This window comes from Girardinichthys multiradiatus, chromosome 15 (assembly GCF_021462225.1).
Source record: "Girardinichthys multiradiatus isolate DD_20200921_A chromosome 15, DD_fGirMul_XY1, whole genome shotgun sequence".
NCBI classification, from domain to species: Eukaryota; Metazoa; Chordata; class Actinopteri; order Cyprinodontiformes; family Goodeidae; genus Girardinichthys; species Girardinichthys multiradiatus.
In genome coordinates this window covers 39,524,170-39,536,609 of record NC_061808.1, presented here as the reverse complement: position 1 = coordinate 39,536,609, position 12,440 = coordinate 39,524,170, and the positions used below count along the sequence as shown (strand labels likewise).

General features: G+C 40.6%; 2 protein-coding genes across 7 annotated transcripts in view; both read left to right on the top strand.

Annotated features, from left to right (window-relative positions):
• The window catches only part of LOC124882053, a 42,042-nt gene extending 34,268 nt beyond the window's left edge, over positions 1-7,774 (top strand). For all 3 annotated transcript variants that reach the window (XM_047388179.1, XM_047388178.1, XM_047388181.1), the window contains 5 exons: positions 3,717-3,909; positions 4,022-4,146; positions 4,983-5,173; positions 6,115-6,248; positions 6,371-7,774. In XM_047388179.1, coding sequence (XP_047244135.1) covers positions 3,717-3,909; positions 4,022-4,146; positions 4,983-5,173; positions 6,115-6,248; positions 6,371-6,603 — 876 coding nt within the window. In that variant the 3' untranslated portion in view covers positions 6,604-7,774. The remainder of the gene's footprint in view (positions 1-3,716; positions 3,910-4,021; positions 4,147-4,982; positions 5,174-6,114; positions 6,249-6,370) is intronic.
• Positions 7,775-11,871: 4,097 nt separating this feature from the next.
• Positions 11,872-12,440, top strand: part of cfap206 (cilia and flagella associated protein 206) — a 69,754-nt gene continuing 69,185 nt past the window's right edge. For 2 of the 4 annotated variants that reach the window (XR_007041914.1, XR_007041913.1), the window contains exons 1-2: positions 11,872-12,037; positions 12,212-12,295. Coding sequence is in view for 2 of the 4 variants with exons in the window: in XM_047388931.1 (XP_047244887.1) it covers positions 11,930-12,037; positions 12,212-12,295 (192 nt within the window). In the remaining 2 variants the exon portion in view is untranslated. The remainder of the gene's footprint in view (positions 12,038-12,211; positions 12,296-12,440) is intronic. The other 2 variants (XM_047388931.1, XM_047388930.1) reach the window with 1 other exon arrangement.

Genomic DNA, 12,440 nt, shown 5'->3' with positions numbered 1-12,440 from the left:
TGCCACCGGGCCAGCCGTCGGTCATTTTTACCATCCCAACAGGCTCTCGGTGATGTGGACGTGCTTTCGTGCCCTAGCTCCATGACGAGAGTGGACTTGTTTTTCCAGGGGTGTCCGTATGGGGTTAGTCGTGTGTCGCAGGGAGGTGGTCACAACAGCGCCCCATCCCATGGGGCTGGGGCTCTGTGTGTCAACACAGAGTAGTTCAAGGTCTCTGGCATCAGCGGGAGCGCTCCGAACACTTAAACGTGCTGGAGCTGCGTGCTGTACACATGGACCTCAGGTGCTTTCTGCCCCACCTAGAGGGACGACGTGCTAGTTCGAACAGACATCTCTTTTGTTCACCACATCAACCATCAGGGAGGCTCCATATCGGGGCACCTTCTAAAGGTGTCCAGAGATCTTCTGGAGTGGGCCTCTCCTCATCTGTCCACCCTATAGGCGATGTATTTACTGGGGGGAGCGCAATCAGGTTGTGGACTCTCTCTTTCGCCAAGTCACTGCTCCGGGAGAGTGGTCCTTTCACTGCGATGTGCTGCGCATGATCTGAGGCTGCTTTGGTCAGTTGGAGGTGGATCTGTTTGCCACGAAGGAGTTAACTCATTGCCACATGTGGTATTCCTAACAGGGTCATCAGGCACACTGGGCCAGGATGTGCAAGCTCATCCCTGGCCTCGGGTTCTCCTGTACACTTTTCCACCCCTCTCGCTGATTTGGCCCACTCTACGGCGGGTTCTCTTGAGAGGGCCACAGGTTGTTGTTGGTGGCTCTGTTATGGCCAGCGCGGCCATGGTTCCTGCTGCTTCAGAGTCTGTGTCACGGCACCCCATGGTGTCTTCCAACCAGGAGGGATCTGTTGTCTCAGTTGGAGGGACATATATAGCCTCTGTGGTCATCTGGTTGTCACAGGTGTGACTCTGTTGGTATAATCACTCAAAGTACTCATGCGCGAAGGAAACATTCAGTGCTTTCAGCACCGCCTTCTTGGCTGTCATCCGGGAGTCATAGAACCATAGTTACATACGTAACTTTCGTTATTCACTACATACCAACTAAATGCTATAAATTCATTTCAGCCGCCAAAAACAGATGTCAGGTGGTGGGAAATCCCAGAGTGCCGGTCTGAGATAAGGCAGCGATTAGTGCAGGCAGCCATTAGTGCAGGCAGCCCAGTCCAAACACCCGGTTAGCTTAGCTTATTTTAGCAGCCTGTAAGCGGAGGTATGCTGCTCTGAAAACTCAGAAAAAGCAGGCTCAGTCTAGATGAACTGACTGCAAAGATGACGTTTTGAGGACTACTTTTTGTTACAAATTACTGGTATAAAAACAATTAATTTGTATACTAACGTGCGCCATTACAGCTGCTGACATGCCTCGCTGCACAAAGCTTCGCCCTTTTTAAGAAATCCTTGGGAAAGGTGAAAAGACCTACTCCAGAGTAGGACCATTTACCCATGAAAGTTTTTTTTTTTTTTCAAATCAAAACACAACCTGGGTTTTTCAAAAGCCTGGGGCTTTCCACAATTAATGGAGGATGGGCTAGTAGTGTGTCTTGCTATCACCTAATGTCTACAAGCAGTCCTGCTGAACCAAAAGAAAAATGTTTGCAGCAATTTAGTTCTTTACCTTGACTCATGTATATGAGCTGGTTTCTGGTGTTAAGAGCACCTTTTCAATTGCCTGTACAAAGCCTCAGGCTTTGAAGAGCCCAGGTTGCATTTCAATACAAATTTACTCGTGTAATTTCACTTTGCCAGGGCTTTACTTTCACAAGGTAAATGGTCCTACTCAGGAGTTGGTCTTTTCAGCTTTTCTCGGGATTTGTTAAGGGATGTCACGAGCAGCTTTAATAAAGGTGCAGGTTAGTATACAAATTGATCATTTTTATACCATTACTTTGTCACAAAAAGTAGTTTTAAGATGTTTTTAAGTGAAAAAGTAGACTTTAAAATGTCATCTGTGCAGTATGTTTATCAAGAATGAGCCTACATTGAAATGTTTTTTTCAGAGCAGCAGAGCTCCATTTACAGGCTGGTCAGGGTTCTAAGCCAAGCTTACTGGGCGGTTGAACTGGGACTTTCCCACCTAAGTGCTGCCTGATCTTGGCCGGCACTCGGGGATTTCCCACTACCTGTTGTCTGTTTGAGGCGGCTGAAAATGACTATAGACTGTTTAGTAGATATGTGCTGAATAACTGCAAGTACCAGAAAAATGAATATTTTTTACCAGAAATTTGTTACATTTTAAGTTTTTTATTGGCATTAATTATAAACTGTTTCACCACAGTTTTGTCAGACGAATATTTTAATGCAGGGCTGATGATCAGACGTCTTTAAAATTTCCATGTACATAAAACAAAAGCCCAGTTCCCTAAGACTGTCTTACCTAACTTAGTGGAGTATAAACTTCTATATTTATTTATCTCCTATATTTATTTAATATTAATATGTTTTTATAGTTTTACGCAGACAGCTCTGCAGGAGGAGACACTACAGTTCCAGGTTTGAATAAAGATTCCCAGAAGCTCAGTGATCATCTTCATGTCCTGCCATAGTGTATCTACGCATTTTGTAATATTTACTTATTGTTAGACAGTCAAGGTATTAATTCCCTATACTTCTGATCTGATTATCAGTTTTTTCCTAATAAATAAAATTTTCACTAAAAACATGTCCTAGAGTTATGAGTTTACCCTATTATAAGAAAAGTAAAATAAGGGTGTTAATCAGTGTTTAGTAATTATTGTAAATGAATCATGCAGTTGTAAAGCAACCACCCTGGAATGATGCAGGTTGGTAAAAAATTAAATGTAAAATAATTATTTAAAATTTTTCCTACTTATGGATTTGGTACAACTTCGGGAATTAATCAACTATATAACTCTAAGCTGCTCATTATCCATTAGTTATCGGTTGAAACAAAAAAGAAAGTCTATGTATGTGTATAATACCTACAGATATGGTTCAGATATTAAAACTGTAATAATCAGTGTGGTTTTTTTTTTTTTTTTCCTTCTTTTTTTAACCGTGTCCTGTCCGGCAGAGTAGCGCTCAGAATTGTTGTCTGAGTGCCAAGAAGAAGCCCAATAGATTTACTTTCACAAGTGGAGCATTACAGCTAACGCTTTAAAGATTTCCTTGATATTTATAAAAGAAACTTTATTAGAGACTGTTTTGGGATTATTTCAATTGTTATGGAGACTGAAACGAAAAGGAAAAAAATAAGTACAAAAGAGAGAGGTGGTGCAAAAAGGAAGAGGAGGAGAAAAGAATGGAGGAGAGAAAGAAGGATGAAGAGATTACAAGATAACACCCTGCTTGCTTCTACACCTGCAGAAACATGCATAACAGCTTTTTTACCGAAAAGTGCACGGTACTTATAAATGCAAGATGTAATTAGTGGTAAATGCGGCTCAGTATAGAACATTTGTGTATCTGTTAACACCTGAATCTAAACACCCGTGGGTCTGAGTGTGTATACAAGTTTTCTCCAATAAAAAAATATGCAATAGCGGGTGTGAGGACCCACAGACCTGCTCCCCTGGACCTGCGTCGGATACGGAGAAGATCCGAGCCATAGACATCAACAGGCCCCCCAGAGCACAGGAATCCCAGGAGCCCCCACAGAGAAGAGCAGGGGAGAACAGTGGTGTTATCTGGGTCATAAGAATCTTGTAGGCGGCCAGTCCTTATGGTTGACTTCTGTTTTGTTTTTAGATCTGGCACCACACGTTCCAGCAGATGTCGGTGGATCCTCAAGACCACCCTGTTCTGTTGACTGAAGCAGCCATGAACCCCCTGGAAAACAGTCAGCGCATGGTGGAGATCATGTTTGAACATTTTGGTGTTCCGTTTGCCTACGTAGCCACGCAGGCAGTGCTTGCGCTATATGCAGCAGGGAGAACCACTGGTACTGCGGTCATTCATTTACCTGGATGCTACTTTTGGACAGCCTTGTTTCTACCTTTTTATAATTAGGGATTTTCTTAAATTTTCATAGAACGCTGCACCTTCTGTTGTAGGTGTGGTGTTTGACTCTGGAGAAGGAGTGAGTCACAGTGTGCCTGTCTTTGAGGGCTACACTCTACTTCATGCAGTTCAGCGCTTCCCTTTGGCTGGGTTGGATGTTACATTGCAGCTTAAAAAGGTTTGCAAAACTGTTTATTGCTCTTTTAAATTAGATCATGTCTAATGTGTTTTGTTTTCAAGTTTTTAATTTTTTACTTTAAAAAATAAGCTAGAAAATCATGTCAACTTAAACACAAGGCACTCTGATTCAGGTATAGCATGACATTTGACCTTACAGCTGGGTTTACATTTCATTCAGGAATCATTACCCATCAGTCCATTTTACTAGAACAGTATTTGAGGTTACGGATCCCACTGTTGGTAGGTTACACAAGTGTTGGAACATGCGAAGCATAGATTATTATTCTTTTACAGAAGGGTCTTGCCTGTTTAAAAACCATGAGTGTGTTACAAAATTATGAAATTGACAGATTAGAAGTAAATAGTGAAGTCCCACCATAGCACTTTTCCTCTTCATCTTCTGAGTATACTAACTGAATATTTTACGTCAATCCAATAAAAGGTAGTCTGAATCTTCAACCTCCGATCATTATGTTGAGAGTTTTGGAAAATTACAATCCTCAGGTATTTTTGTTGATCATGGAGTTATTTCTACTGAGAATTATTCACATTATCAGAGTTCTAATACAGCTTATAGTGCCGTTTACTGATAATCTTTTTCAACCAGATCAAAATCTGGGAATATTCCCTTAATAAACATTATTCTGGCAATTAAATATCTACATTTAAAAAAATTAAGCCACCAAAAGGGGGAGTTGATGCAAAGTAAAGAGCAAAGAACTGATCCAGCAGTTATCAGTCAATAGCTTTAAAACATGGACAACCAAGCTCTTAAACCTGCCTTGTTGTGCAGCCATTAGAAAGTCTCTTTTTATTGTCTGTCTGTGTTTCAAGCTTCTGCAGGAACAGGGTGTCTGCATGCGCACAACGGCCGAAGATGAGATTGTGAGGGAGATGAAGGAGAAGTGCTGCTGTGTTGCATTAAATTATGAAGCAGAACTGAACCCAGAGATGTCATTCTGCAGAGAAATGCATTATACCATGCCAGATGGCCAGATCATTACCGTTGGCTCAGAAAGATTCAGGTAACTTGCATGTGACAGACATCTGAAGATAGACATCTATAATCAAGAGCTTCTAACAAAACCTAGCAGGTCACGTGTAAATTTAAAAATGTATCAAAGGTTCAGCAAACACTGGCTAAATGTGTTCTATAGAGGAACTTATGGATCAACCCAAACTCTTTAACAATGAGTACACTGTGGGCTTGATCTCTGTGATTGTACTTCTTTCAGGGGTGTGAAATGTGAAAGCATCATTTTGTGGAGCTTTCTGAATGGAACAAGTTAAGTTGGCAAGCTTTATTCAGGGAGTTTCCTCTTTCATAGGTGTGGTTGGGATTGAATGTTCCTGCAGAGTATATATAGGCCTACATACACAGAAATGTCAGTGTTTTTGCAGCCCAGGAGTTCTTACAACTTGGTGTTGATGCATATTCTGGGCAGGATGTTTTTTCTTGTGTGGTGTGACAAGACATGAAAGTGGTGTTCTACAGTAAGAGATCTATGAAGACTTCCTAAGAGTTCTGCATTCAGTTCTTGTTAACTATGATGTGTCTTGGGCAGAAAGAACTTTCTTTTTCTTGAAGCCTCAGGTAAAAGAGCAAATCTCTCTGTTCTTGGCCTTCTTGTTTTGGCCTTAAGACTGTTTTGGTTTCGTGTGGTGCTTAAGCCAAGAAAAAGCTATCACAGCTGCTGTTTTTGTGTTATACAATTTATTTTAGTGATTTGGCAGCTGTGCTGTGGATCAACTATCGTGTCAAATCTCTTGAAGCTGTTAAATACAATTTAAGCAGATAAATTAATCAAACTTAACTTCATTCTTTGGCTCAGATTGCTTTTAGTCTCTGTAACAAAGACACAACTTGCAACATCAGATGTATGAATGTATTCTTAGATTATTTAAGTGGGCCAGATGCCTCCTTAGGTCAATCAGATGATTGAGTCAGTTTCCTCCCTTCATCTAGGGCACCTGAGATTCTGTTTAAACCTGAGATGATTGGACGAGATCATTATGGAATGCATGAGAGCGTCTTCACATCAATCATCAGGTCAGACATTGACCTGCGGTGCTGTTTCCTGGGCAACATTGTTCTTTCAGGTATCATTTTCCTATTTGTCTTAGTTTCGCACCAAAATTAACTCCAGACCCCGTGTCATTTTTTATATGATTTGAGTTCTGTAAACTTCATGTTGTGAAAGTTTTTGGATCTCTAATTTCAGGTGGGAATACTCTGCTGCCAGGCTTGCCTGAACGACTTCAAGCTGAAGTTAAGAACCTGGTGTCGGCAGACATGGGGGTGACGGTTTGTGTCACTAGCCCCAAAGACAGAGACTTCTTGGTGTGGAGTGGAGGATCAATTCTGGCCAGCCTGCCCACCTTCAGCTCTGCATGGATCAGCCAGAGCGAGTATGAAGAGTATGGGCCGCAGATTGTTTTCAGGAAGTGTTTTTGAGATTACCTGAATATTGCACTTTATAAATAACTTCAGTGCTAATGGAAAACTATGAACTGCTCTAAGCCATTAGGAGCCTTTTTTTATGTATATGTCTTTAATGTGTCTGTCAGTTTGACTCTGGGCATCAGCGAGCATTCAGACCTATAACTCTGTACTTGATGCCAGCTCGTATGTGTGTCTGTGGGTGTGTTTTTCTGAGCTGCTGTGTGCTTTAAGCCCTGAGACATGAATATAGTTTTTTTCCATGATGGTCTTGAGTGAAATTGTTTTAAATGTTGTCCGTCTTACTTTGTCCAATTGCATCCGAAGAATGTAGGTTAATTTGTGTATGTTTGGGGTTGAGGAAGTGGAATAGAAGCTGGTTTTAGACTGTTTCTCAAAGCTCTTATTGACAAGGAACCACTCAGTATTCTGACTCCAAACAGTTTGTGTAGTAAAACGTTTAAACCCAATGAACTATTTTGTGTGTAAGACTGGGTGAAAATTGGAAACTTTGGTAGGTACAGCTGTTCTCTGATTCAGCTCGCAGGCTTTTCATGAAATTTTACAACTTTCCTGTAAAATGTGGTAAAATGCTGTCATTTGTACTTATTTCTGGCAGCTTCTCTGATGCTCCTCCCACACGTTCCAGATGAAAACTGGAGCTCCCCATTAGTGGCTTGTTGTAAATTAGAGAAACAAAAATGGGTGCAAATGTCTGACTGGTAATACTGAATAATTAAATTATACAAAATGCTGCTGCACGGATATTTTATCATTCAAAGCCCAAGTGTTTTTCTGTCTTTTTTTTAAGCTGTGTATTGATACTAAATCCTTTGATTTGTTTTGGTTTTTTTTTGAGGGAGAGGGTTTTTGTTTTTTTCTTACACTGTCCATGAAATAATTTTGACCATATGTCATTTTGCATGAGTCACTGCATGTTTAAGTGTTTTGTTGTCTTCAGAGGTTTGTCTTTTCCATGTCATCTAAAGTTGAATGTACGGAACTCGGTCTCAGACATTACTGATGGGAGAACACTGTGAGACGTTTTAAAGGAAAGTGATAAACTGTCTAGTCTGTTGATAATTACATTCTCATTTGTGTACTGTAACAAACTGAACTAAGTTGAGCAATTCTTCACCCCAGTCATGTTTGTCTCATCACTTTTTTAATAAATACTTTAATCATACTTTGTTTCAGTCCTTTTCTTATCGCTTGATTATGCGCCTTTAAAGCTGTAATTAACCATAACCTGAGAATACTGAAGCACATTTTTTTATGTGCAAAATTATATTTCCAATGTGTTTGCAGGCTGAACGTGGAGGCACCTAGACAAAAGATTTGGTCAGATATTTTGGCCTAAGGAAATATATTGGTGTTGATATTCGAAACATTTGAATTCAGTTCAGTTAATAAAGGACACATTTACAAAAGTCACTTAAAGACACTTTATAACAAGCTGATCAAACTTATTTACAGAGATCTATAAACTGTGATCATACAGATTCATGTTTAATTGTGTCAGTGATCATTTGGAGGAGCCATGTCATCTGATGGTGGTGGTCCACTGTGTTTTATTAATTCCAAAGTCAGAGCAGCTGTCTATGAAGAACTTTTGGCACTTTGTTTCCTTTTTGTTGACAAGCTCTATGGAGATGCTGATTTCATTTTCAAGCAAGACCTGAAGGATCTGCCCACATTGCCAAAAGTACCAATATACAGGTCCTTCTCAAAATATTAGCATATTGTGATAAAGTTCATTATTTTCCATAATGTCATGATGAAAATTTAACATTCATATATTTTAGATTCATTGCACACTAACTGAAATATTTCAGGTCTTTTGTCTTAATACGGATGATTTTGGCATACAGCTCATGAAAACCCAAAATTCGTATCTCACAAAATTAGCATATTTCATCCGACCAATAAAAGAAAAGTGTTTTTAATACAAAAAACGTCAACCTTCAAATAATCATGTACAGTTATGCACTCAATACTTGGTCGGGAATCCTTTGGCAGAAATGACTGCTTCAATGCGGCGTGGCATGGAGGCAATCAGCCTGTGGCACTGCTGAGGTCTTATGGAGGCCCAGGATGCTTCGATAGCGGCCTTTACCTCATCCAGAGTGTTGGGTCTTGAGTCTTTCAATGTTCTCTTCACAATATCCCACAGATTCTCTATGGGGTTCAGGTCAGGAGAGTTGGCAGGCCAATTGAGCACAGTGATACCGTGGTCAGTAAACCATTTACCAGTGGTTTTGGCACTGTGAGCAGGTGCCAGGTTGTGCTGAAAAATGAAATCTTCATCTCCATAAAGCTTTTCAGCAGATGGAAGCATGAAGTGCTCCAAAATCTCCTGATAGCTAGCTGCATTGACCCTGCCCTTGATAAAACACAGTGGACCAACACCAGCAGCTGACCATCACTGACTGTGGGTACTTGACACTGGACTTCTGGCATTTTGGCATTTCCTTCTCCCCAGTCTTCCTCCAGACTCTGGCACCTTGATTTCTGAATGACATGCAGAATTTGCTTTAATCTGAAAAAAGTACTTTGGACCACTGAGCAACAGTCCAGTGCTGCTTCTCTGTAGCCCAGGTCAGGCGCTTCTGCCGCTGTTTCTGGTTCAAAAGTGGCTTGACCTGGGGAATGCGGCACCTGTAGCCCATTTCCTGCACACGCCTGTGCACGGTGGCTCTGGATGTTTCTACTCCAGACTCAGTCCACTGCTTCCGCAGGTCCCCCAAGGTCTGGAATCGGCCCTTCTCCACAATCTTCCTCGGGGTCCGGTCACCTCTTCTCGTTGTGCAACGTTTTCTGCCACACTTTTTCCTTCCCACAGACTTCCCACTGAGGTGCCTTGATACAGCACTCTGGGAACAGCCTATTCGTTCAGAAATGTCTTTCTGTGTCTTACCCTCTTGCTTCAGGGTGTCAATAGTGGCCTTCTGGACAGCAGTCAGGTCGGCAGTCTTACCCATGATTGGGGTTTTGAGTGATGAACCAGGCTGGGAGTTTTAAAGGCCTCGGGAATCTTTTGCAGGTGTTTAGAGTTAACTCGCTGATTCAGATGATTAGGTTCATAGCTCGTTTAGAGACCCTTTTAATGATATGCTAATTTTGTGAGATAGGAATTCTGGGTTTTCATGAGCTGTATGCCAAAATCATCCGTATTAAGACAATAAAAGACCTGAAATATTTCAGTTAGTGTGCAATGAATCTAAAATATATGAATGTTAAATTTTCATCACGACATTATGGAAAATAATGAACTTTATCACAATATGCTAATATTTTGAGAAGGACCTGTATGCTTTAATCACCATAGTATTACTATGCTTAATTGTGCAGCAAGTTAGCTTGACCTAAACCCTATGGGCTATTGTTAAGAGGAAGTCGAGACACCAGAGCCAACATGCTGTATTAATGCAGTATGGCATAGAGGTAATTTATGCAAAATTAGTCCTGGCTGAGTGGATATATGGTACAGGACAATGCTTTTTTTGTAGGCTCCTATTTCTCTATGAAGGACCCCCATTTTGTACTGGTCTGAACTAATATTCTAAAAAACAGAATTTTTAAAACACTTCGAAGTAAATTGCGGTCTGTAATGAATATAATTAAAATGTTTAAACTGAATTACTAAAATAAATGATGAAATTCTAATTTATTGGTAGAAATAAGTTGGAACATTTTTGTTAAACCCCACTTTTTCACTGGCAAAGTCCATGCAGACTTGCTTATGCCCTAGGCATAAGTCAACTAAGGTCCTGCTTTGTGTCCCCATACCATAAGGGGCCTCCCACAAATCCTGAATTGTAATACAGACCGTAGATCTAACATTTATATATTTGTTTAAGGAGAAAGAATATTTTAAATTTGATTTGATGACTTCAGCATAGATAAAAATCTGAAATTGTTAAAAATGCTAATTTAGGATTTAAATGGATTAGAAATTTAATTTAAAAAGTTACATTCTAGGGCTGCACGGTGGCACAGTTGGTAGCACTGTTGCCTTGCAGCAAGAAGGTCCTGGGTTCTATTCCCAGCCAGGGGTCTTTCTGCATGGAGTTTGCATGTTCTCACTCTGGTACTCTGGCTTCCTCCCACAGTCCAAAGACATGCCTGTTAGGTTAATTGGTCACTCTAAATTGCCCTTAGGTGTGTGAATGAGTGTGTGCATGGTTGTTTGTGTGTTGCCCTGTGATGGACTGGCAACCTGTCCAGGGTGTACCCTGCCTCTCGCCCATAGACTGCTGGAAATAGGCACCAGCTCCCCCGCGATCCACTATGGAATAAGTGGTAGAAAATGACTGACTGACTGAAGTTACATTCTAAAAGTGCAAGGAATAATTATTGATTTTCGTATTAACTTAGTTACAATCTGATACTACGATTTTTTTTTTCTGTTTGAGCTTTGTTTGTTCAAAACACATCTCAAATAGCAATCAATTATCTGTACCACTTTTAAGATCAGCCAAATATACTTCTCCCTCTTCCCCAGATTCCACCAAATCTGTTTTGAAACACCGTCTGTGATCTCCTTAACAAGAAGAAAGGCCCTTAATCAAACTCTGTTTAAAGCCCCATACAATCTTTGGTCAACCCTGTGTCCATGCCTCAAATAATTTAAGCTGGTAAGAGATGAACCAAGTCATGTTTACAGATAATACATAATTTTTGTCCGGCTGCTTGTTCTGAAAAAGAAAATAAATAAAAAAATACCCATTTTTTAAAACTTTACTCATATTTTACATAGTTTGTTTGTTAAGCTATTAACTTTATAGAATATATAGTCAGTCATTTTCTACTGCTTATTCCATAGTGAGTCGCGGGGGAGCTGGTGCTTATCTCCAGCAGTCTATGGGCGAGAGGCAGGGTACACCCTGGACAGATCGCCAGTCCATCACAGGGCAACACACAAACAACCATGCACACACCATACACCTAAGGTCAATTTAGAGTGACCAATTAACCTAACAGGCATGTCTTTGGACTGTGGGAGGAAGCCGGAGTACCCGGTGAGAACCCACGCATGCACAGGGAGAACATGCAAACTCCATGCAGAAAGACCCCAGGCCGGGAATCGAACCCAGGACCTTCTAGTTTTTTTTTTGTTTTTTTTTGGGAACGGACCATAACTTACAATGAACAATACAATGAAGTCTCTATGGATTTATTATATGTATGAAATCAGAGAACATGTATTTCAGGCGGCCCGTGACCTCAGTCAATAGCGTGAATAGAACGATAGGGTCCTCTAGTGGACAACAATGATATTTCGTCGTTACCATAGCAGCCGGTGCTAAACACAATCCAGCACCCACTGTTAGCAGTAGAAATGTCTAGGGCTCAGGCAGAAAGAGTGATTAAAACCATAATTTCGGAAATAGTGGAGGAGTGTGTAAAGATGGGACACTCATTATCTGAAACTCTGGTGGCTTTCATGGTGAGTAAAGCAGACCCACCAGATGACTGCCGAGATTAACTGATACGGTTGCAAAGCTGTAAATTGATACACTTTTTATTTCAACCAGCATCGTTAATTAGACTCTTACAGAACGGTTTTTTTCATAAATATGTGAGCTGGTGTTCAGAATGGATTTAGTGTTTTTCTCCTCAGGTGAAAGCAGTGGTGTTGCATCCGACCAACGGTTTCAATGTAGATCGCACACTGTCCATACAAGACGTTCAAAGACTGAAACAGGTATTTATCATGATGTTCACTCTGCACAAACTAACCAACCAGGCTCCAAACATCATTAACATGTCCTTTGACCTTTTTAATAATGATTTAAATGGCGAGCTATTCTTAACGCTCTTTTCACGTATATTTGAAGAAAAGATTTCCT